At 41.2% G+C, this 22,985-nt stretch overlaps 1 protein-coding gene across 4 annotated transcripts in view; it reads right to left on the reverse strand.

The window, feature by feature from the left end:
- Positions 1 to 22,356, reverse strand: part of RLBP1 (retinaldehyde binding protein 1) — a 97,215-nt gene extending 74,859 nt beyond the window's left edge. Inside the window, exons 1-5 of one of the 4 annotated variants that reach the window (XM_077263470.1) lie at positions 21,880 to 22,356; positions 14,203 to 14,436; positions 7,305 to 7,407; positions 4,931 to 4,970; positions 3,575 to 3,703 (exon numbers count right to left, since the gene is read on the reverse strand). In XM_077263470.1, coding sequence (XP_077119585.1) covers positions 3,575 to 3,703; positions 4,931 to 4,942 — 141 coding nt within the window. In that variant the 5' untranslated portion in view covers positions 4,943 to 4,970; positions 7,305 to 7,407; positions 14,203 to 14,436; positions 21,880 to 22,356. Of the gene's footprint in view, positions 1 to 3,574; positions 3,704 to 4,930; positions 4,971 to 6,354; positions 6,535 to 7,304; positions 7,408 to 14,202; positions 14,437 to 21,879 lie in introns of those variants that run through there. The other 3 variants (XM_077263471.1, XM_077263469.1, XM_077263468.1) reach the window with 3 other exon arrangements.
- Between the last annotated feature and the right edge of the window lie 629 nt (positions 22,357 to 22,985).

Consider the following 22,985-nt stretch of genomic DNA (forward strand, 5'->3'; position numbering starts at 1 on the left):
AGTATGACATTTAAATTAAAGGACGTACAACGACTCAGAGATCAGTATGACAAAGATAATGACCAGAATAAGGATAGCTGGTGGTCAGATACCTTTTCTTTTCTTAACCCAGCCAACTGGTTCAGAGGAATCGGTGGGTGGGTTGCTGGGATTATGCAGAGCATTATACATATAGTTATGATTATTGTAGTCATATACGTACTATTCCAGATTGTGCTCAAGGGTATCTCAGTATGCACAGATAAACTTTGTGTAATAGATGCAAGAGTATAAATTTTTTTTTTTCCTTTTCTTATGTTATCTTCTAGTGATTCTAATTATTATTACCGTATTAACTTTTTGTTGTTTCATAAATGTTTTAGTATACTGCCGTATAAAGAAAAAAAGAATGAACAAACTTATTGCAAAACAAAGAAAAGGTTGCGAGAGTTAAACGGAAGAATTAATACTAGATTTGATTCTCTTATTGAATACAAGCATGTACATGTGTAATACCAAAAATAAAGGCTTTGTCTTTAGCCCTGTGGTAATAAAAATAAAAGAATATGTCAAAGGGGGGAATTGTGGAGATCAGACTGAAAGAATCCATTGTGTCTTTCTCCTGAGACATCTGGCTTATTTCAAGAAACTTAAGCAAAGTTGACATTTCCTTTTATGGACGCATTCCTTCTTGACTATTGTAACCTTTTACCTACATACCAGAAACTGAACCTTATCTCTAGTATAGACTGTTTTTGTAAAAGGATGTGAAATATGAGCGCTTGTGCGCATGTCTGTAAAATGTTTAACTTTTTGCTATAAAAAGGAGGGGGTAGAGCCCAGTGAGTCAGACGTGCTCCAGGGCTATCCCTGTCTATGAACACACAACCTTTTGTGCTGCGTGTCATTTCACTCGGATCCCTACCTCTAGTAAGCCAGGGACTGAGAAGGACTTAACAGAGGAAAACACCAACAACAACAAATGGCGAACCTCCCAGCAGATCGACTGAGCATGGACCAACCATTTTCATATGTTGGTGTAGACGTCTTCGGGCCATGGTCGGTTGTTACCAGGAAAACCCGTGGAGGAGCTGCGAACAGTAAGCGATGGGCTGTCCTATTCACCTGTCTCAGTATCCGTGCAGTTCACATCGAGGTTATTGAATCCATGGATACCTCCAGCTTCATCAATGCCCTAAGAAGATTCTTTTCCATCCGGGGACCTGCCAAGCAACTCCGGTCCGACTGCGGCACAAACTTTGTAGGAGCCTGCAAGGAACTGCAGTTTGACAACTTCTTGTCCGACAATGGATGCACTTGGGTATTCAACCCTCCACACTCTTCACACATGGGTGGATCTTGGGAACGCATGATTGGTGTTGCACGAAGGATCCTCGACTCCATGTTGCTGGACCATAAACTTCCCCTTACTCATGAAGTTCTGGTCACTTTCCTCGCAGAAGTGTCAGCCATAATAAATGCTAGACCTTTGGTTCCAGTATCATCCGACCCCGATGCTCCAACGATACTTACTCCAGCTACACTCCTTACACAGAAGATTGGAGCCGCTACAGTCCCACCTGGGAATTTCAATAACAAGGACATTTACAAACGTCAGTGGAGACAAGTTCAACACCTGGCTAATGTGTTTTGGCATCGCTGGAAGACCGAATATTTGCACTTGCTTCAAAACCGTCACAAATGGCAGACGCCCAGTCCCAATCTCCAAGAAGGAGACCTTGTTCTCTTAAAGGATAAAGAGGCTCATCGTAATGACTGGCCAATGGGACTTATTACCAAGGTCTTACCCAGTGAGGACGGAAAGACTCGTAAGGTAGAAGTTAAGGTGACAAAAGGGGGCTCTACCCGAACCTTCTTCCGCCCGGTCACTGAACTCGTGCTGCTTCTACGAAAGGAGGACATCACATGAACTGAACATGCTCCTGGACGTTACTCACGGCGGGGAGCATTCCTCTTCATTCCCCAGTTTATTGAACTGTTAACATTCTCATTGGATTCTGGGTTGGTGGAAGAGTTGGCATGTTTGCGGCTTCCCCAATCTGAAGATGGGTTTAATATATTTGGACTTATCTTTCGGTTTGATCTACGTGTCGACAACAACGAGTTTGGACTTTAAAATCTTTGATGTTTATTATTGCATGCATGTTTCTTTCCTCTTACCTTTTCAGGTTCGAACGACTTCGAAGAATTGCGGACATCGTGAAATCCAAGGATTTCAGACGGGGAGTGTCATGTCCCACGACTTGAGAAATCATTTCATATTTGCATTGCTTGTGTTCAATCCCTCTTTCTAGGCAGAAGTTTGCCTTTCCCTGTATTTTGTCCCAACTCTCTCCCTGTAGTCCTGTGATGTATGTTTGTTCCCTTCCTCATTCTATATTTTGTTATCATCCTTCCATCTGCATGCATCCTATTACATGTCCTCTGTTGAATATTCCTTTTTACCTGCTACTTTCATCATAATACAAGAATTTCAGTTAAAGCAATCCTCTTTTCCTGGAGTCTTCTTACATGAGATCGTGGCTGTTAAGCTATCTGATAAATTGGTATGAACGTGAGTACAGGTCAATACGGAAGCGCCCAAAATAAAGGCCTATCCAGGCACCACTGCGTTCTACATATCCATGAGTCAGAATATGCCCATATGGGCAGTTTCGGGTTCGTGGAGTGCTTGACCTTACTGAGAGCATTTATAAAGTTTCAGTGTCATGTAAAAATATAATATGCACAATTCAGAAAGAATAGCTTCTGGCTGAACCCTCCTCCTTCTGACAATGATTAAAGCTGTAAGGCTAGTGGCTACCTTTATCCGGTTTCAGGGCACATTTCTCCCTTTGACTATTGTCTTTCTCTCTGACATCACACATCAGTCAATATCACATTTTAGAGAACTTATCAGGAGGAATTTGCTTGAGAAAGGCTTTTGGAAGCCGATACGTTGCACCACGCCATGTGGGCCCAATAAAATCCACTGATATTTTTGCTAAAGCTTGAAGTGCTACCTTCTATTTTTTTGGCACTTAAAAGTAAAGATATGACTGCATAGGTGCTGATATCTTAGTAAATCAATATCATTATAGTAGAAATCTGCCTTGCCATAGCCGAGAATTCTGCTGTTGAAGTTATATGCAAATTAGCTGCAAGTGCTCTGGGACGCATCAAAGCACTTCCAGCTCTCCGACACTTAGTCCTTATTCCCTACTCGGCGCTTGGGTCCTGCATTTGATTGACAGTTAGTCCAGCTTTTGTCATCTGCTACCTTTTACCGAAATCTCATGCATGCATCAGTGTCAGCGCTGAAGAGCTCTGCGAGGGGAGGCCTATGGCAGAGACTGGACTAAGCTGTCAGTCTATGTAGAGGCACCTATACAGCCATACCTGTAGTTTTATATAGAAGTTTCTCCTAGCAGGTTCCCTCTGCCTCCAGTATCAGGAGAACCTACGGATAGACATGGTGATGTAACTGGGAAGCTGTAGAGAAAAGCACTTTAAAACAAATGATGAAGGGTAACGCAGTGCTCTAGTGGAATGTACGGACACAGTCATCGCCCTCTAGGTGACACCTCAAAATTACCTTCTGTACTGTGTGTTCTGGCAGCTTGTTACATTGGCCAAACACAGGCCCATGGTCTTTGGTTGTCAGACGCTCTAGCTTGGCACGGAGTGACTGCTCCTCTTCTGAAACAATACGATATGTTCCTGTCTAAAACAAACCAAAAGCCACCAGGCCTTACTGACGATGGATTTCAAATACCAGTACCAATTGTATAACAAACATAATAAACATAAAAGGCTAACTATGGAAAATACAAAAATAGACTAAAAAATCATAGTTTAAATTTCCATTTTATAGAACTTTGCACTCTCCCAAAAGGAAAGTCCCAGGTAAGGGTCATCAGTGACTCACAGTGCAGTTAGATGGCATTAACAACATCGTTTTCTTTTCATCCTGGGAGACACCTAATTAACATTGCAAAAAAGACTCCTTCACGAACATTTATGGCATACTTAAATGAAATGCCATAAATGTCCAATGGACACCGGTGCCATCACTGTGATCTGCATCGCTCTCGAGGACTGGGTACTAACATGAACTCCCCCAAGATGGCAGTCTGTGTTCCATTTATTTCCAGGGGCAAAAGCAATCCGTAAACCATAGATTCCATAGGACACTGCCTAGCGTTGGTTGGTCCTATATCCTTTCCCCCTTCTCTATTGTTATTAGCCAGGAAAACAAAATGAGGGTTTAAGTTTCAGGATCTTCTGTTCCCAAATGAGCGTATGTGATGTCATAGACCTACTCCAGGTAAGAAGCCTTGTTTTTTGTTTCTAATTACTGCTTGAATAATATAATTCTTCATTTAAAGGCACATTCAGATTTCCACATATCTAAATTGCTCGGAAGACTGATACGTCAAGTGTATGCTCAAAATCGCACTTGGCATAGACCAGCAGTTCAGTGCACCTTCCCATGTACTTGTTTTCCATGTATCTCCAGCCCTTTCTGGCTCCTGTAAAATCAGAGCTGTCAATCCAGGAGGAGGGGACAGGGTATATGGAAATCATGTAGGTGGGAGGATGCACCGCATGATGCCAAGTGTGCACTGTGCTTGGTTTGAACAGTCATTTGGTGCTGACAGGCTGCCGTAAAGAAAAAATACATATCTGATTATGAGCCTGAGTCCTCTTACAATGATCGTCCTCCCTTTCCGGGACCTTCATTGCTTTTCTTACCACACAAACCTCCTAATTGTAGTAGAGTTCTATGGCCAGCTGGAAATGCATTCACCAAACGACCACCTACCCAAAAAGTCCAGTACCTCACCACATGGGAAGACATTTTTACCACACAACCAATATTTATTTAGCAAAAGTTAAAAATCGTAAAAATTTTCTGACCCAAGTGACCGAGCACAAGGGGGATACTTACAATGTCTGACATTTCACTTCTTCTTTGCTCACGCAAGAAGCTGGGGAAATAATGGAAGTGGGAGAAAGTATATAAAATGATTCTCAGTGAGGATGACACTTAGTTTTAATAAATCAAAGGATGTAAATCTGTGGATATTGTGGAACTACAAATTTCAGCTGAGTCTCTGTCTCATAACCGAATATTTCCATGGAATTAACGCTCAAAGATGGAAATCATTGCATGTGTTCATAGAATAATACAAATCTGTAGCAAGCACATATTGGCCATTGTGTTTGGCAGAAAGTTATATAAACAGCCGGTATACTGCATGTAATCAACATTGATATGTGGATGCAGTCAGCATGCAGGTGTCAGGAAGAATTAGGATTATGCTCCATGATGACTGTGGTGTAATGTACCATCTACCTCATCTATCTGCGGACAGGGAAGTGACAACTGCTCATTATATTTCTGGTGTACATCATCGGTTGTCACTCTTCAGCGCATCTTAGATGGGGCAGTTAAAAGTGACAGTATTCATTCATGCACTAATAATACACATATATATTCTAGGTTTCTGAGAACACATCAGATTATAAGGTCTGATTGTCCTTTTTACTGCAGGAAAAGATGTAGCTGCAGATAGTAACCAATATAACAAATTCAAGCGTAAAGAAAAGTCCTCAAAATGTCAGCCCTATTAAAATGCTTAATTTTCTTGACAATGTGAGAACATATACCACAACCCATTCTCTTTTTCTCAGTGATGAACACGCTCTTTTTTTCAGTAAAATGCATGTGACCTGCTTCAGTTTTTATATTCGCCCTTTCAATCCACTTACCATCCATCTGCGCCATGAAAACTGGGCTCAATGTGGCTTCATAATGCTCCTCTAGCGTACGTCGGGGATACAAAGTCTACATATGTCTTAGAATATAGCAAATGCAGACATAGTGATGAACAAGCTGCATCATGAAGTGGCCACTGATTATTGTAAAAATGTTCCTCAAACATCAGATAATATATTTTATACTGACCCCACTAACGATGGAGCTACAGTTTTCTTACAAATGTAATACAGGCATTGTAACTATACGTATCACTATACTAGAACCCTGGACGGAATGGACAAAACACATGGAAACATAAAGACAATGACAGATAAAGTGATATATATATGTAGTAGTGCACAATCTGCCTGACTCAGCAGAACATAAGTTCCACTTTTAATCCTGATTAATAAGCACATAATAATTATAATAATAATAATAATAATAATAATAAAGCACATTTTCTTCAAGCAGAAATGCATCTGTCTCTTGTTCTGCCCAGTATCATTATTGCCATTGATAATGGGCACTTTGGAAACTGGTCTCCTAATGATGAAATGAGAGGGGCACACTTACCGGAGTCAGTACATCATACCCATCATCATACTCACCGATGAACAGAGGTAAGTAAGACAGCAAAGTAAGTCAGTGTAGGAAATCTTGAAAAGTTTGGTTTGGATGCATGGATTGTAATCACAATTTTTCTGCCCAGAGGACGCCAGCCCAAAGCTTGTATAGTCACTGGGTTGGGATTAGGCGTCACAAGGCAGTACTCAGTCAGGCTTATTAATTAAATCAGCGCAGAACATTCAGGAGATGCCATTAGATGTTACACAAAATGAGGAGAAACCGTAACTGGCTGAGTGGGGCTTGGAACAATAACCCTTTGGCCGGTTCCCTGGATTCCTGGGTGTCCTTTAGTGCTGCAATTACTGAGCTGTGCTAGCAATTTATCTGGCACAGAATATATTACAAATTCCAGTCTTTAGTATTTAAAATAGTGTTTAAAAATCTATGTGGAAGAATTCACAATAAATGCCCCAAGTGATCTACAGAAGAAACCCAAAGTTGTAAGAGCAAAAATGATATTCCCTTAATCTTCTTTGGTACAGATAATAAACCATGCAGACGTCTGAGGGTAAAATTGGGCACATTAGGCCAGTAATTGCACTGCAGATAGGATTTGTTCAGGTCATATATAATTATTATTACAGAGGTGAAATTTATCTAAAAATTTCATAAACTTTGAGCATTAACTTGAGCACTGATCTGTACAGTATTCGGAAGGAATAGACTGAAGTCAGGAGTCATCAATCGCCTTGCCTGACATCAATTTTGCTCTTCCAAAGATTGTCCGACATTAAATATATAGTAATTGTGTGCAAAGATAAAGCCTGTGCAGTCAGATCCCTTACATTTATGATAGTAGAAGGGAGTGGTGGACAGATTTATAATGAACACTATCATTATAGATGCACAATAACAATACAGAGATATAAAATAAAGTCTGAAGTTGAAAGATAACTTTAGTAAAAATAGAGAAATACTGTGGCTCACTTACCTAAGCTAGTGTTCACACAGTCTGGGAATTACTCCAAAGTCTTTCTCCTGCTTTTTATGGCAGTTACTTGAGGTTTATTGCCATTGGACAACCCCCTGCCAATCTGAAAAACAAAAGTAGGAATAAAAGGGGTCTGGCAGACATTGTAGGATTCAAATAAACTTCATGCCATGCACAGTGAATTGCAAAAACAACAAAAGAACAACAAAAGAGAAGATGACAACCCCATAAAGTTAAGTGATTGGGTGCTATTGCTTTTTGGTTTATGGACTTGTTAACCCCTTCACCCTTTAACATTTAATTTTTTTCACAAAATTTAAAATTTAGACCCAATTTTTTTATTTTGACAAGGGTAACAGGAGAAAATGGACCCCAAAAATATGTTGTGCAATTTCTCCTGAGCACGCCGATGCCCCATATGTGGGGGAAAACTACCGTTTGGGTGTCCGGTCATTCTCAGAAAGGAAGGAACACATTTGACTTTGCTGGAATTATTAGCAGACACCATATGGCATTTGGAGAGTCCCAGATGTGCCTAAACAGTGGAAACCACTCAAAAGTGACCTCATTTTGGAAGCTAAAGCCCCTCAAGGAACTTATCTAGATATGTGGTGAGCAACTTGAAATCATGTTTTTCCCACAAAAATGTTCTTTTAGCCCCATTTTTTTATTATCACAAGGGTATCAGGAGAAAATGTACCATAAAATTTGTTGTGTAATTTCTCCTGAGTACGCCCATACCCCAAATGTGGGAGAAAACTACTATTTGGGCGCACGGCAAGACTTGGTAGGGAAGGGACGCCATTTGACTTTTTTAATAAAAATTTAATAGAATCACTAGCGGACGTCATGTCCCATTTCGAGAGCTGCTGATATGCCTAAACAGTGGAAATCCCCCAGAAATGACCCCATTTTGGAAACTAGACCCCTCAAGGAATGTATCTAGATGTGTGTGTGTAATAGGAAAAAATAGACCCCAAAGATTATTGTGCAGATACCCCATATGTGGGGGGAAATTACTGTTTAGGAGCATGGCAGGGCTCAGAAAGGAGTAACATTTTGGAATGCAGACTTTGATTAAATGGACTGCGGGTGTCAAGTTAAATTTGGAGAGCCCCTGATGTGTGTAAACAATGGACACCCCACAAGTGACCCAATTTTGGAAACTAGACCCCCAAGGAATTTAGCTAGATGTGTAGTGAGCACCTTGAACCCACAGATGCTTTACAAAATTATACAACGTTGATCTGTGAAAAGGATATCAGAAGAAAATGGACCCCAAAACTTGTTGTCAAAAGCTCAGAAGAGAAGAAGCGCCACACTGGAGTTCAGATTTTGCTGGACTGGTTTGAGGGTGCCATGTCACATTGGCCCTGAGTTGCCAAAACAGCAGCACTTGGTATGTGACCCCATTTTATAAACTACACCTCTCAATGAATTCATCTAGGGGTGCAGTGATCATATTGACAGCACAGATGTTACACAGAATGTTATACTGTTGGGCGGTGAAGAAAGACTACTTTTTAGGAGATGGAGTCAGTCCATTTTATACCGAATTCGACTCCACCAAAATGGACACTGACTTCTCCACGACTCCGACTCTACAGTCATGCCTATAACAATAAGAAATCCTTATGATTAGTACAAAGCCTTTAACACTTAGCTGTTAACAAACTGAATTTTCTGTTTAACCCCTTAACCCCCAAGGGTGGTTTGCACATTAATGACCAGGCCAATTTTTACAATTCTGACCACTGTCCCTTCATGAGGTTATAACTCTGGAACGGTACAACAGATCCTGATGATTCTGACATTGTTTTCTCATGACATATTGTACTTCATAATAGTGGTAAAACTTCTTTGATATTACCTACGTTTATTTGTGAAAAAGCGGAAATTTGGCGAAAATTTTGAAAATTTTGCAATTTTCCAACTTTGAACTTTTATGCCCTTAAATCACAGAGATATGTCAGACAAAATACTTAATAAGTAACATTTCCCACGTGTTAACTTTACATCAGCACAATTTTGGAACCAAAATTTTTTTTGTTAGGGAGTTATAAGGGTTAAAAGCAATTTCTCATTTTTACAACACCATTTTTTTAGGGACCACATCACATTTGAAGTCACTTTGAGGGGTCTATATGAAAGAAAATACCCAAGTGTGACACCATTCTAAAAACTGCACTTAAGGTGTTTTACAGCAATCACAAAAAACTTACTTCAGCTCCAATTTGTTTTATTTTACCAAGGGTAACAGGAGAAATTGGACACCAAAAGTTGTTGTACAATTTGTCCTGAGTACGCTGATACCCCATATGTGGGAGCAAACCACTGTTTGGGCGCATGGTAGAGCTCGGAAGGGAAGGAGCGCCGTTTGACTTTTCAATGCAAAATTGACTGGAATTGAGATAGGACGCCATGTCGCGTTTGGAGAGCCCCTGATGTGCCTAAACATTGAAACCCCCCACAAGTGACACCATTTTGGAAAGTAGACCCCCCAAGGAACTTATCTAGATGTGTTGTGAGAACTTTGAACCCCCAAGTGTTTCACTACAGTTTATAACGCAGAGCCGTGAAAATAAAAAATCTTTTTTTTTCCACAAAAATTATTTTTTAACCCCCAGTTTTGTATTTTTCCAAGGATAACAGGAGAAATTGGACCCCAAAAGTTGTTGTCCAATTTGTCCTGAGTACGCTGATACCCCATATGTGGGGGGAACCACCGTTTGGGCGCATGGCAGAATTCGGAAGGGAACTAGCGCGGTTTAGAATGCAGACTTAGATGGAATGGTCTGCAGGCATCACATGCGTTTGCAGAGCCCCTGATGTACCTAAACAGTAGAAACCCCCCACAAGTAACCCTATATTGGAAACTAGACCCCTACAAGGAACTTATCTAGATGTGTTGTGAGAACTTTGAACCCCCAAGTGTTTCACTACAGTTTATGATGCAGAGCCGTGAAAATAAAAAATCTTTTTTTCCACAAAAATGGCAGAGCCCGGAAGGGGAGGAGCGGGGGACGGAATGCAGACTTAGATGGATTGGTCTGCAGGCATCACATTACATTTCCAGAGCCCCTGATGTACCTAAACAGTAGAAACCCCCCACAAGTGACCCCATATTGGAAACTAGACCCCCAAGGAACTTATCTAGATGTGTTGTGAGAACTTTGAACCCCCAAGTGTTTCACTACAGTTTATAACGCAGAGTCGTAAAAACAAAAAATCATTTTTTTCCCACAAAAATGATTTTTTAGCCACCAAATTTTTATTTTCCCAAGGGAAACAAGAGAAATTAGACCCCAAAATGTTGTTTTCCAATTTGTCCTGAGAACGCTGATACCTCATATGTTGGGGTAAACAACTGTTTGGGCGCACGGGAGAGTTCGAATGGGAAGGAGCACTGTTTTACTTTTTCAACGCAGAATTGGCTGGACTTGAGATCGGACGCCATGTCGGGTTTGGAGAGCCCCAGCACTAACCCTAACTTTAACCCCAACCCTAACGGGAAAATGGAAATAAATAAAAAAAAAATATTTTATTATTTTTCCCTAACTAAGGGGGTGAGGAAGGGTGGTTTGATTTACTATTTATAGAGGGGTTTTTTAGCGGATTTTTATGATTGGCAGCTGTCACACACTAAAAGACGCTTTTTATTGCAAAAAATAGTTTTGTGTCTCCACATTTTAAGAGCTATAATTTTTCCATATTTTGGCCCACAGAGTCATGTGAGGTCTTGTTTTTTGCAGGATGAGTTGACGTTTGTATTGGTATCATTTTAGGGCACATGACATTTATTTATTTCTTTTTATTCCGATTTTTGTGAGGCAGAATGACCAAAAACCAGCTATTCATTAATTTCTTTTTTTGATGGGGGGTAGGGCCCCCACACACTTGTGAAAATAAAAAAATTGGGGCTAAAATTTGATTTATTATTTTTACAGCTCAACATTATAAACTTCTGTGAAACAACTGGGAGTTCAAGGTACTCACCACACTTCAAGATACATTCCTTGAGGGGTCTAGTTTCCAAAATGGCATCAGTTGTGTTTTTTTTTCACTGTTTAGGCCAGTGATGGGCAACCTTTTGAGCTCGGTGTGTCAAAATTCGCCAAAAAACCGAGCATAACTTGGGTGGTGTGTCACCTTGATAAAAAAACATAATTTTGCGACATGTATAGTTTAAATAACAAATATGTATAATTAGAATTAACTTACCTGCTTAGTGACTTCTTTGTTCATCTGTCAGTTGGTTTCTTTTGTTGGTCTTGCTATTATTTAACTTGTGTGGGGTGCCGTGAACTAAGATAAGTGAGGGGGAGGGGGAATTCTTCCAGTGATGGCGAACCTGTGGCACTCCAGCTGTTGCAAAACTACAATTCCCATCATGTCTTCACAGCCAAAGCCTTTGCTTTGAATGGCCAGCCATGATGGGAATTGTAGTTTTGCAACAGCTGGACTGCCACAGGTTCGCCATCACTGCGGCTCCCTCTCACTTATCTCAGTAATGGCCAATGACACCCCACAGTTCACTGGATGATGGTTGCTGTAGTAGTCACAGGGCCTCCAGACAGCAATCACAGGGCCTCCAGACAGCAATCACAGGGCCTCCAGACAGCAATCACAGGGCCTCCAGACAGCAATCACAGGGCCTCCAGACAGCAATCACAGGGCCTCCAGACAGCGATCTCCTCAGGCCTCAGAAGTGCAGCCTGGGACTTCTGGCCGGCGCAGCAGGGAGCAGGGAGCAGCGCAATGCCGCCCAAACAACACAGATCCGACGCAGAGGCCTGGGACTTCCGGGAGCTGCGCCTGGCCTACCGGAAGTCCCAGGCCTAGACGCTCTGCACCGGAGCTCTGTTGTTTGGACCCACAGACCTCCTGCATGGCATCCGATCCGATAAAAAATCGGATCGGATGCCATTAGTGTTGAGCATTCCGATACCGCAAGTATCGGGTATCGGCCGATATTTGCTGTATCGGAATTCTGATACCGAGATCCGATACTTTTTGTGGTATCGGGTATCGGTATCGAAACAACATTAATGTGTAAAATAAAGAATTAAAATAAAAAATATTGCTATACTCACCTCTCCGACGCAGCCTGGACCTCACAGAGGGAACCGGCAGCGTTGTTTGCTTAAAAATCGCGCTTTTCCTTCCTTACGTGAAGTCCCGGCTTGTGATTGGTCGCGTGCCGCCCATGTGACCGCGACGCGACCAATCACAGCAAGCCGTGACGTAATTTTAGGTCCTTCAGGATTTTAAAATCACGTTCTGGCTTGTGATTGGTCGCGTCGCGGTCACATGGGCGACGCGACCAATCACAAGCCGGAACGTCACGGGAGGCAGGACAAGCGCGCATTTTAAAATGCGCGCTTGTCCTGCCTCCCGTGACGTCCTGGCTTGTGATTGGTCGCGTCGCCCATGTGACCGCGACGCGACCAATCACAAGCCAGAACGTGATTTTAAAATCCTGAAGGACCTAAAATTACGTCACGGCTTGCTGTGATTGGTCGCGTCGCGGCCACATGGGCGGCACGCGACCAATCACAAGCCGGGACTTCACGTAAGGAAGGAAAAGCGCGATTTTTAAGCAAACAACGCTGCCGGTTCCCTCGCGGAGGTACAGGCTGCGTCGGAGAGGTGAGTATAGCTATATTTTTTATTTTAATTCTTTATTTTACACATTAATATGGTTCCCAGGGCCTGAAGGAGAGTTTCCTCTCCTTCAGACCCTGGGAAAGAAGCAATTTCTATGGGTCCGCGGCCGGCGGCCGGTGTGTCACTGAAAATGACTACGCGTGTCAGCACTGACACGCGTGTCATAGGTTCGCCATCACTGGTTTAGGCACATCAGGTGCTCTCCAAACATGACATGACATCCGCTAATTACCGTATGCCAGCAAAGTTTACATTCAAAAAGTCAAATGGCGATCCTTTCCTTCCAAGCCCTACTGTGTGCCCAAACAGTAGATTCCCCCACATATGGGGCATCGGCATGCTCAGGAGAAATTGCACAACAAATTGTATGTCCATTTTCTCCAGTAACACTTGCAAAAGTAAAAAAAAAAATGGGTCTAAAGAAAAATATTTGTGAACGAAAAGTAAATGTTTATTTTTTCCTTCCTCATTCCAAAAATTCATTAAGGGCTTTCCAAATGTGACATGGTGTCCGCTAATGATTCCAGCCAATTTTGCATTTAAAAAGTCAAACGGTGCCGTGCCGTGCACCCAAGCAGTAGTTTTTCTCCACATATGGGGTATCGGTGTACTAAGGAGAAATTGCACAATTTTTGGGGTCCATTTCTTTCTGTTACTCTTGTGAAAATAAAAGAAATACGGCTAAAAGATTATTTTTGTGGAAAAAATTAGGGTTTTTTTTGTATTAACGTCTTAATGTTATAAATTTTTGTGGGGTTCAAAGTGGTCACCACACATCTAGATAAGTTCTTTTAGGGGTCTAGTTTCCAAACTGGGGTCACTTATGGGGGGTTTCCACTGTTTCGGCACCTCAGGGGCTCTCCAAAAGCGACATTGCACCCACTCTCGATTCCAGCAAATTTTGCATTCAAAAAGTCAAACATGCTTAAGTGGAGAAGATGAGTAGTAAATTTAATAATCGTGTTTTCTGCTTTTTTAGCTGATATTTTTGTGTTTGGTCACCATAATTCAAAGTTGATCTGGTAAAGTTTGCTAAATATCCCCTAGCATGTCATTTAAGGAACTGGATTGTGAACTCAATTGTTTTTGTTTTTTGTTGATAGTGAAAAATCCACATAGTTGCTAATTTTTTATTCTACAATAAATAATTGGTTACTCATTAGTCATAGTATTTGTTGTATCACTATAAACAGTTCATTAGGAAAGTATGTAAAGAAACATTGTAACATACTTTTATACAAATTAACCTTGGCACCACTTTTTCTGGCCTTGTGTGTTCTCAAAAAAGAAATTCTCTTCTATTCAATGTCTGTAAGTATCCCTGTTTGATTAGAAGCTTCATTCAAGGGGAACAATAGTCTCTATATGGCAAATTCCAGACTCCTCATTTGTAGCTGTTCTCTTAGTAGGAAGATCAGGGAGACTTCAACTAATTGGCTTAACGATATTGCTTCTCTTTATAACACTAAGAAAAACAAAACATTGCTTTTACATAATAACTCCTTAAAAAAATATTTAAATTTATCTTTGCAAACATAAGCTACCATATACGTTTTCCAGTATTAGGATAGATTCACATGACCGTATAAAAAGAGGCACATGTAAGAGTTTCATTCAGAAAATTGGGACAGCTTTTTTTCTCATTTGTCATCTGTGTGCAGTCCTATGTACAATCTGCTTTTTACAGAACCAGCTATTAATCATTTACAGATTACTATTACAGAATTGCAATGTATCTGTAAAAATCGGATGCTATACTGTGGCATCAGATTGTTTTGTACACCCATAGACTTGGCTGGGTGAGTCTCATCTGATACAGAAGAAAATCATGCATGCTGTGATTTTTTTCACAAGCCGATTCGGTCAGTGAAAAAACATTGTTCATCTGCACTGCCCCATTGAATAACATTAGTATTAGTGTGGTCTGTACTAATTGGTTCCTTCGCACCAAAAATACGGTCGTGCACGGCCCTTATACACTCACCGGCCACTTTATTAGGTACACCTGTCCAACTTCTTGTTAACACTTAATTTCTAATCAGCCAATCACATGGCGGCAACTCAGTGCATTTAGGCATGTAGACATGGTCAAGACAATCTCCTGCAGTTCAAACCGAGCATCAGTATGGGGAAGAAAGGTGATTTGAGTGCCTTTGAACGTGGCATGGTTGTTGGTGCCAGAAGGGCTGGTCTGAGTATTTCAGAAACTGCTGATCTACTGGGATTTTCACGCACAACCATCTCTAGGGTTTACAGAGAATGGTCCGAAAAAGAAAAAAAATCCAGTGAGCGGCAGTTCTGTGGGCGGAAATGCCTTGTTGATGCCAGAGGTCAGAGGAGAATGGGCAGACTGGTTCGAGCTGATAGAAAGGCAACAGTGACTCAAATCGCCACCCGTTACAACCAAGGTAGGCCTAAGAGCATCTCTGAATGCACAGTGCGTCGAACTTTGAGGCAGATGGGCTACAGCAGCAGAAGACCACACCGGGTACCACTCCTTTCAGCTAAGAACAGGAAACTGAGGCTACAATTTGTACAAGCTCATCGAAATTGGACAGTAGAAGATTGGAAAAACGTTGCTTGGTCTGATGAGTCTCGATTTCTGCTGCGACATTCGGATGGTAGGGTCAGAATTTGGCGTAAACAACATGAAAGCATGGATCCATCCTGCCTTGTATGGAGCATCTTTGGGATGTGCAGCCGACAAATCTGCGGCAACTGTGTGATGCCATCATGTCAATATGGACCAAAATCTCTGAGGAATGCTTCCAGCACCTTGTTGAATCTATGCCACGAAGAATTGAGGCAGTTCTGAAGGCAAAAGGGGGTCCAACCCGTTACTAGCATGGTGTACCTAATAAAGTGGCCGGTGAGTGTAGTATCTATTTTAAAAAAAAAGCAGGAGCAGCACAGGGTAAAGTGGATGCCGATCCACTCTGGCAAAAATCAAACCGTCCAGATAAAAAGTACTGACTGGATGCAGCACACCAAGCGATATGGCAAAAAAAAAACACTGCCATTATGAGCTAATAAACCACTGTTTTTTTGCCATATTGTTTCATGTGCTGCCTCCATTCTTTACTTTTTCTATCTAAGAAGAAGAAACCAACACCAGCAACTTGAGTGCAGAGACTCCCAGGTACATACTAGTCCACAATTATAACAAAAAAAGTTGAAAGCAGCACACCATCTTGTGTAGAAAAATGATATTTAACAGCCCATAAAGTGACGTTTCGGCTCTAAGAGTGAGCTTTCTCAAGCATCGAGAAAGACTCACACTTGGAGCCGAAACATCACTTTATGAGCTATTAAATAACATTTTTCTACACAAGATGGTGTGCTGCATTCAACTTTTTTGGTTATCTATCTAGCTATCTATAATATCTATTTAGTCTGACTCCATAACTAATCTTGAGACACTGTTTCTATGCATGTCTGTATGAGCCAGTACTCACACGAAGAGATTTAATTAGTTAGCGTGCGGAGACTGCAGGAGGCACGTATGAAGATTCCAGGAGGTTTATTTTCAAGCTGAATATTTGTAATTATGCACAGTTTTGGTAGCAATAGGTAAAAAGATGATTCTCAACCAGAGCTGTATAGATATGAACTTGCAAAATGGCTGACATATACTATCTAGGGAAGGATGAGTGAGGGGTTACTGACCTCAGAGTTTATATCTGAGCTAGGCTACAGGGAGGACACAATTTCTAAAAGGCAAACTGAGTACATAGCAGTGCGTAACAGCAGCATCCATCCATCAAATTATCTATCCCCTATGTCCTCACCCCACTGGATATTTCACAGTTGCCAATTAAATGGGTTACCCAGTTTAACAAATAAAAAAGAGAGGATTATGCGTTGTCCCCACCAATCTTTGTTTATAGGATTGCAGAAGTGACATCCTGTCTGCAACACATAACTGCTGCAGTCATTGGAGTCAGCAGCCTTATGTCGTCCACCTTACCACTGAGATTGAGCAGAGTGATTGGCTGCAGCAGTCGCATTTATAGAAATGAACAACTGCTTTAAAATGGGCAAAATAAAAAGGATTTTTGTTATAGCACTGCGAACAATTCAAAATTTCACAATAAACTGTACAGTAATAAAATTATAGTTTTTGATTATTCATAGAATCATAGATTGTTAGAGTTGGAAGGGACCTCCAGGGTCATCATGTCTGACCCCCTGCTCAAAGCAGGATTCACTAAACCATCTCAGACAGATCACTGTCCAGCCTCTGAAGACTTCCATTGAAGGAGAACTCACCACCTCTCGTGGCAGCCTGTTCCACTCATTGATCACCCTCACTGTCAAAAAGTTTTTTCTAATATCTAATCTGTATCTTCTCCCTTTTAGTTTCATTCCATTCTCATGTTATTGATACATACATACATATTATATAAAATATACATTGTAACATGACTAATTTTCATTAGTCTTGTATATTCCTACTGTCACCAAAGGATAGGTGGCGTAAGCTGCTTGAGTTGAGTACAAATTTTTGCATAGAAAAAAGCATTCAGGTTTTTATTTAAATTAATTTATACTGAGTTATAGCAGCTGATAACAATGAGGTCTGATGAGCATTTCTAATTAGGACATTGGGAAATAATATGAATAATAGCCAGGAGAGGGGGAGGGGCGCTACAACAGCCACATTGAGAACGGCACATAAGTAGGAAGGATGGGAATACAGAGGATATATAAAAGCACTCAGGATTAGTGGAGATGGGGGAGCAGGGGACACTTAAATGAATTATTGGCAAACAGCTATTATACTGAACCTCTGGGTACATTATGAAACACCTGCCTTGGGCACCAGAGAACTTGTCCCACTCTTGGCTCACACCAAAACTATATCATAAGTGAGAAGGGAACTCAAATTCTTAGTCGTCGTCCCCAAGGGCTCATTCACATGTCAGTTTTTCTCATACGAGCGCTATCCATTTTAATGATACTCTATAGGGCTTTTGACAAGTCTGATTTTTTCCTCAGACCGAGATTATCCAATAAAAATATTGGCGATAAGTCCAATTTTGATCTGCGTGTCGAATCAAAATCTGCAAAGCAAGTCTATGGATCCATTAAAATATCGGACCGCACTTGGATGTCATTCACGCACAAGAAAAACTGATGAAACTTGGACCACACTATGATCAAAGTCTGATGAGAATAATCAGTCTGGACTAATGTCAGCTTTATTACATAGCTAAAGTATGACTCTAAGGCTGGAATCACACTAGCCGTATGCAATATGCTAATGACACTCTGCTTGAACTCTGCTTCGAGCGTGATCAGAGTATCAGGGCACTGTGCTACGATTCTCTAGGATGAGAATATGGCAGCACCAGCACAGGAGTGGAGGAGACGGAGAAAGTAAATTCTCCATCTCCTCCATTGCCTATCTCGGCGTATATCAGACAGCACAGGGATGACATCCGAGTGCAGTCCGATGTATCACACACACCCATAGACTTGTATGGGTGCATGTTTTCGCATGCCAAAGCAGAGTGGGAAAATAATTGCTGATCTGCCCTGCTCCATGGTATAACATTGGGTCAAATGCTATCTTATGAAGAGAAAACACCGTGTGCACTGCTATTTATGGTGCGGAGACTAGGTACCCAAATCCTTAAGATAGATAGAAGAAAAAAGTCTCGCACTCAACTTCAGTATATTCGTAGATTTAATGGGTGCTGATGTAGCACTAGAAACGTTTCAGCCTTAGTTCGGCTTTCGTCAGTCACTACAACATTTATAATGATAACAGAAAAAACAAATGTATATATAAGCAATTAAATTAATAAAACATAAAAAAATTAATAGCAAATAAAGTATATACAATATAGGAGAGCCATTTTGGTAGGATGATAACATAATTACTGACAGTATAACAGAGTATAACAATATGCAATATTCTCGCCCAACATGGTGATAAATTGTAAAAAGAGCATATCATAGGAGTAACACATACCGTGCTGTGTTTTACAACATGTGTGGCCAATTTAACGGTCAGAATGCTGGTGGTGCGTGTTGCCTAGAGGGCATAACAGAAGAGGGCAATAGTACATAACTATGTGAACGGTGAGGATGTGACTGTAAGTGCACTGAGAAACACCAAGATACTACTCTAGAAAGTCGCGTTATGAGAATGGATAGTGATTAAATGGAACAGAATGCTGAGGAGACTGGAAATGGATGAAAACATAAGGGGATAGAATGTGAGTATAAAATAACAGTATCCATTATAGTGCGTTGTATAGAGAAAACCTCCCTTTGTATGTGGTTACCTCAGAGGGTCTGGTCCGGGTGTAGGGTATAATTTCCCAAGGGCGACCAAATTTGAGGTCCGTGGGCTATAAAAAACGAGATATGGGAACTAAACATCGCTTATGTTGAACAATGTGGTGGCATATCACTAAGTGTGGAGAAACGCTGTCTTACCTGGAGGGGAGCCGCTGTGGAGAAAGTGTGATCCTCACCGACGCGGTGTCCACCGCTTGTCTGGGATCATGAGTAAAGCTGCGTGCTTTAAGCTCCGGGTATGTGTAAAACCGGAAGTGACATGATGCTGCAGCGGCCGGACCGGAAGTCCATGGCCCTGCATGTAAAAGGAGTGTTTGCGTTCCATAGTACTAGCGGTATAGCGTTCCACAGTGTAAGCGGTGTTATATCTAGCAAAAGTGCCAGATATAACCACAAAGGCCAGTCTAATGATCTAATATCCTGTGTGTGGGCGTGTGGACCTACTATCCATATTAGGTCGGCTGTTAGGTGTTTTGGTCCTAGATGGGCGGACCCAAGGGGAGGGGGTGGAGATAATTGTTGAGATGTGCTGAACACTATGTGGCTGAGTAAGGCTACTTTCACACTAGCGTTAACTGCAATACGTCGCAAATGCGTCGTTTTTGCGAAACGCCGCATCCAGCAAAAGTTTTTGCTGGATACGTTGTTTCGTCATAGAGTAACATTAGCGACGCATTTGCGACGCATTTGCGACGCATTTCCAAACGGTGAATGCGTTTGGCGGCGTTTGGGCGTATGGTAGCGGTCCGTCGGGAAAACAAAACGCTACATGTAACGTTTTTTGCTCCCGACGGTCCGCTTTTTCCGACTGCGCATGCGCAGTCGGAACTCCGCCCCCACCTCCCCGCACATCCCCGCACCTCACAATGGGGCAGCGGATGCGTGGAAAATATGCATCCGCTGCCCCCGTTGTGCGGCGGAGACCACACTAGCGTCGGGAACGTCGGCCCGACGCGCAGCGACGGGTTGTTCCCGACGCTAGTGTGAAAGTAGCCTAAGTGTAACAAGGGGGAACCTGGAGGGGGAGGTTAGAGGGTATAGGCATGGCCCAATGGATATAGAACATATAAGAGAAAATAAAAGGCACAAATAGGGAAAAAGATAGGAAAGATTGAATAGCGCTTGTATATCCATACAATATTAAGTGCCTTAAAGAGCAGGCATCTCATACATGAAGGAACTGATGTATGTGTCTAAATATACCACAGGGTGTACATTGTGGATCGTTGTGATACACGATGGTGCATGTGAGTAAATGTGGAGACATACATAACTCAAGTGCCAATCAAGCGAATAAATTTCAGGGTGGTCCGTGGTGCATAGTGGCACAGAAAGTGGTGATTGATCCAGTGAAGGTTCGTGCTGTGGCAGACATCATTAGTATAGACGATTCTACAAAATGAAAAAGAATATGTCAGTTTAACATGTCAAACAACATATACAGTAGAAATTCATAATCTATTGTAGGATTTATACTCACATTCTATCCCCTTATGTTTTCATCCATTTCCAGTCTCCTCAGCATTCTGTTCCATTTAATCACTATCCATTCTCATAACGCGACTTTCTAGAGTAAGTATCTTGGTGTTTCTCAGTGCACTTACAGTCACATCCTCACCGTTCACATAGTTATGTACTATTGCCCTCTTCTGTTATGCCCTCTAGGCAACACGCACCACCAGCATTCTGACCGTTAAATTGGCCACACATGTTGTAAAACACAGCACGGTATGTGTTACTCCTATGATATGCTCTTTTTACAATTTATCACCATGTTGGGCGAGAATATTGCATATTGTTATACTCTGTTATACTCTGTCAGTAATTATGTTATCATCCTACCAAAATGGCTCTCCTATATTGTATATACTTTATTTGCTATTAATTTTTTTATGTTTTATTAATTTAATTGCTTATATATACATTTGTTTTTTCTGTTATCATTATAAATGTTGTAGTGACTGACGAAAGCCGAACTAAGGCTGAAACGTTTCTAGTGCTACATCAGCACCCATTAAATCTACGAATATACTGAAGTTGAGTGCGAGACTTTTTTCTTCTATAAATGCTATCTTATAACATATCAGATGGCACTCGACTGTGTAACATGTTCGTGTCACACTGGCTTAGTTGCTGATCTCTGACCACTGCTGTTAACCATTTAGATGCTGCTGTCAATCTCTGACAGTGGTATTTCAATGGAACGTGCGTCGGTGCTGATGTGTATCGGCTCCCATTGGCCACCTGTGATTAGTGGGATACGATGGAAGCTGGGGACCTGCTGAAGGCCCCTATTGCTACCATCTTGGTACTGATATAAAGCCCAGTCATTGGCTGAGCTCATGATTTTCACAATATACTGCAATACAGTGGAGACTTTAAAAAAATGTAAAAAAATATTTAAAACTATAAGAAAACTCAAATCATTTTCCTTTTCCCCTGTGATAAATAAAGGGGAAAAAAAACAAAACAAATTTGATATTGCTGCGTCGTAAAAGTCCAATCTATCAAAATATAAAATTACTTTATCCTCTAAGGTAAACACGGTAAATATAAAAAAAACATGCTGCGAGTTTGGTAGCACCATAATCGTACTTACCTGGAGAATCAGTTTTCAGATACTTTTTAGCACACAATGAACACCGTTAAAAATCAAAACACAAAAACAATGGTGGAATTGCATTTTTTCACCATTTCACCCCACTTTGATTTCTTTTCCCTCTTTTCAGTGCATCATATGGCAAAACGAATGGTGTCACTCAAAACCTCAGCTTGTCTCGCAAAAATCAAGTCAATTAAAAAAAGTTATGACTCTTGGAAAAAGGTGAGAAAAGAATAAAAACGCAAAAATGGAAAATTCCCAAAGTCCTTGTTCCTTAAAGGATTAAAGAGCTAAGAGTCTATGAATCTAGTAAAACATCGAAGAGTTCATATTATTCATGTAAATGTTTGTCTTCTACTCGCATACAATATATACACTACAAATACAAAAGGACGTAAGAGTCATTCTAAGTAACTATCAAAATATAATATCCACGTCGAGCATCCGTTATACCCCCAATCTATCTCGGCCATGTTTCCTGTCTTCTGACATGGAATAAAGCTTGCATTGTGCCTGCAGTGTGGAAAGTAGGGTAGTCACGGCCTGACTGGCTCTTTTGTTCTTGATCTTACTAGTGTGATTCATTTACAAAGAAGACTTGAAGTTCTGATGTATCAGAAATCCATTGTTCAAACTCATTTGCTCGTACAATTATGAAATTGACAGGATGAGTTCAGATCTCACCTCTGAGATACGGAGTAAATGGACCATTGTTTCCATGTGTTCTGGGGAAAAAATCCAGATGTAACTAGGATCTGTTTTGTTAATATTACTGTGGGCAAATCATGGGAAATAAATGAATGAAGAAAAGAGATATAACAGAAGATGTGGTGGAGACACATACGGCTGGAATCACACAGAGCTAGTAAAGGATTACAATGAAATGGGACATGTTACGGAAGGACTTGTTCTTCTCCAATTGTGACTTTTGACTTAAAAAACTGCATTTGGATTTCCAATCAAAGGATATGTTCACATGGGGCAGACATGCTGTGGATTTTCTATCTGGATTCTGGATCCAAAAAGTATCGTTTCTCCTCCGCAAGGAGAAACGATACTTCTTGGATCCGGGTCAGACGCCACTCACACAGCAAAATCAGATC

The sequence above is a fragment of the Ranitomeya variabilis genome, chromosome 5, assembly GCF_051348905.1.
Source record: "Ranitomeya variabilis isolate aRanVar5 chromosome 5, aRanVar5.hap1, whole genome shotgun sequence".
NCBI lineage: Eukaryota > Metazoa > Chordata > Amphibia > Anura > Dendrobatidae > Ranitomeya > Ranitomeya variabilis.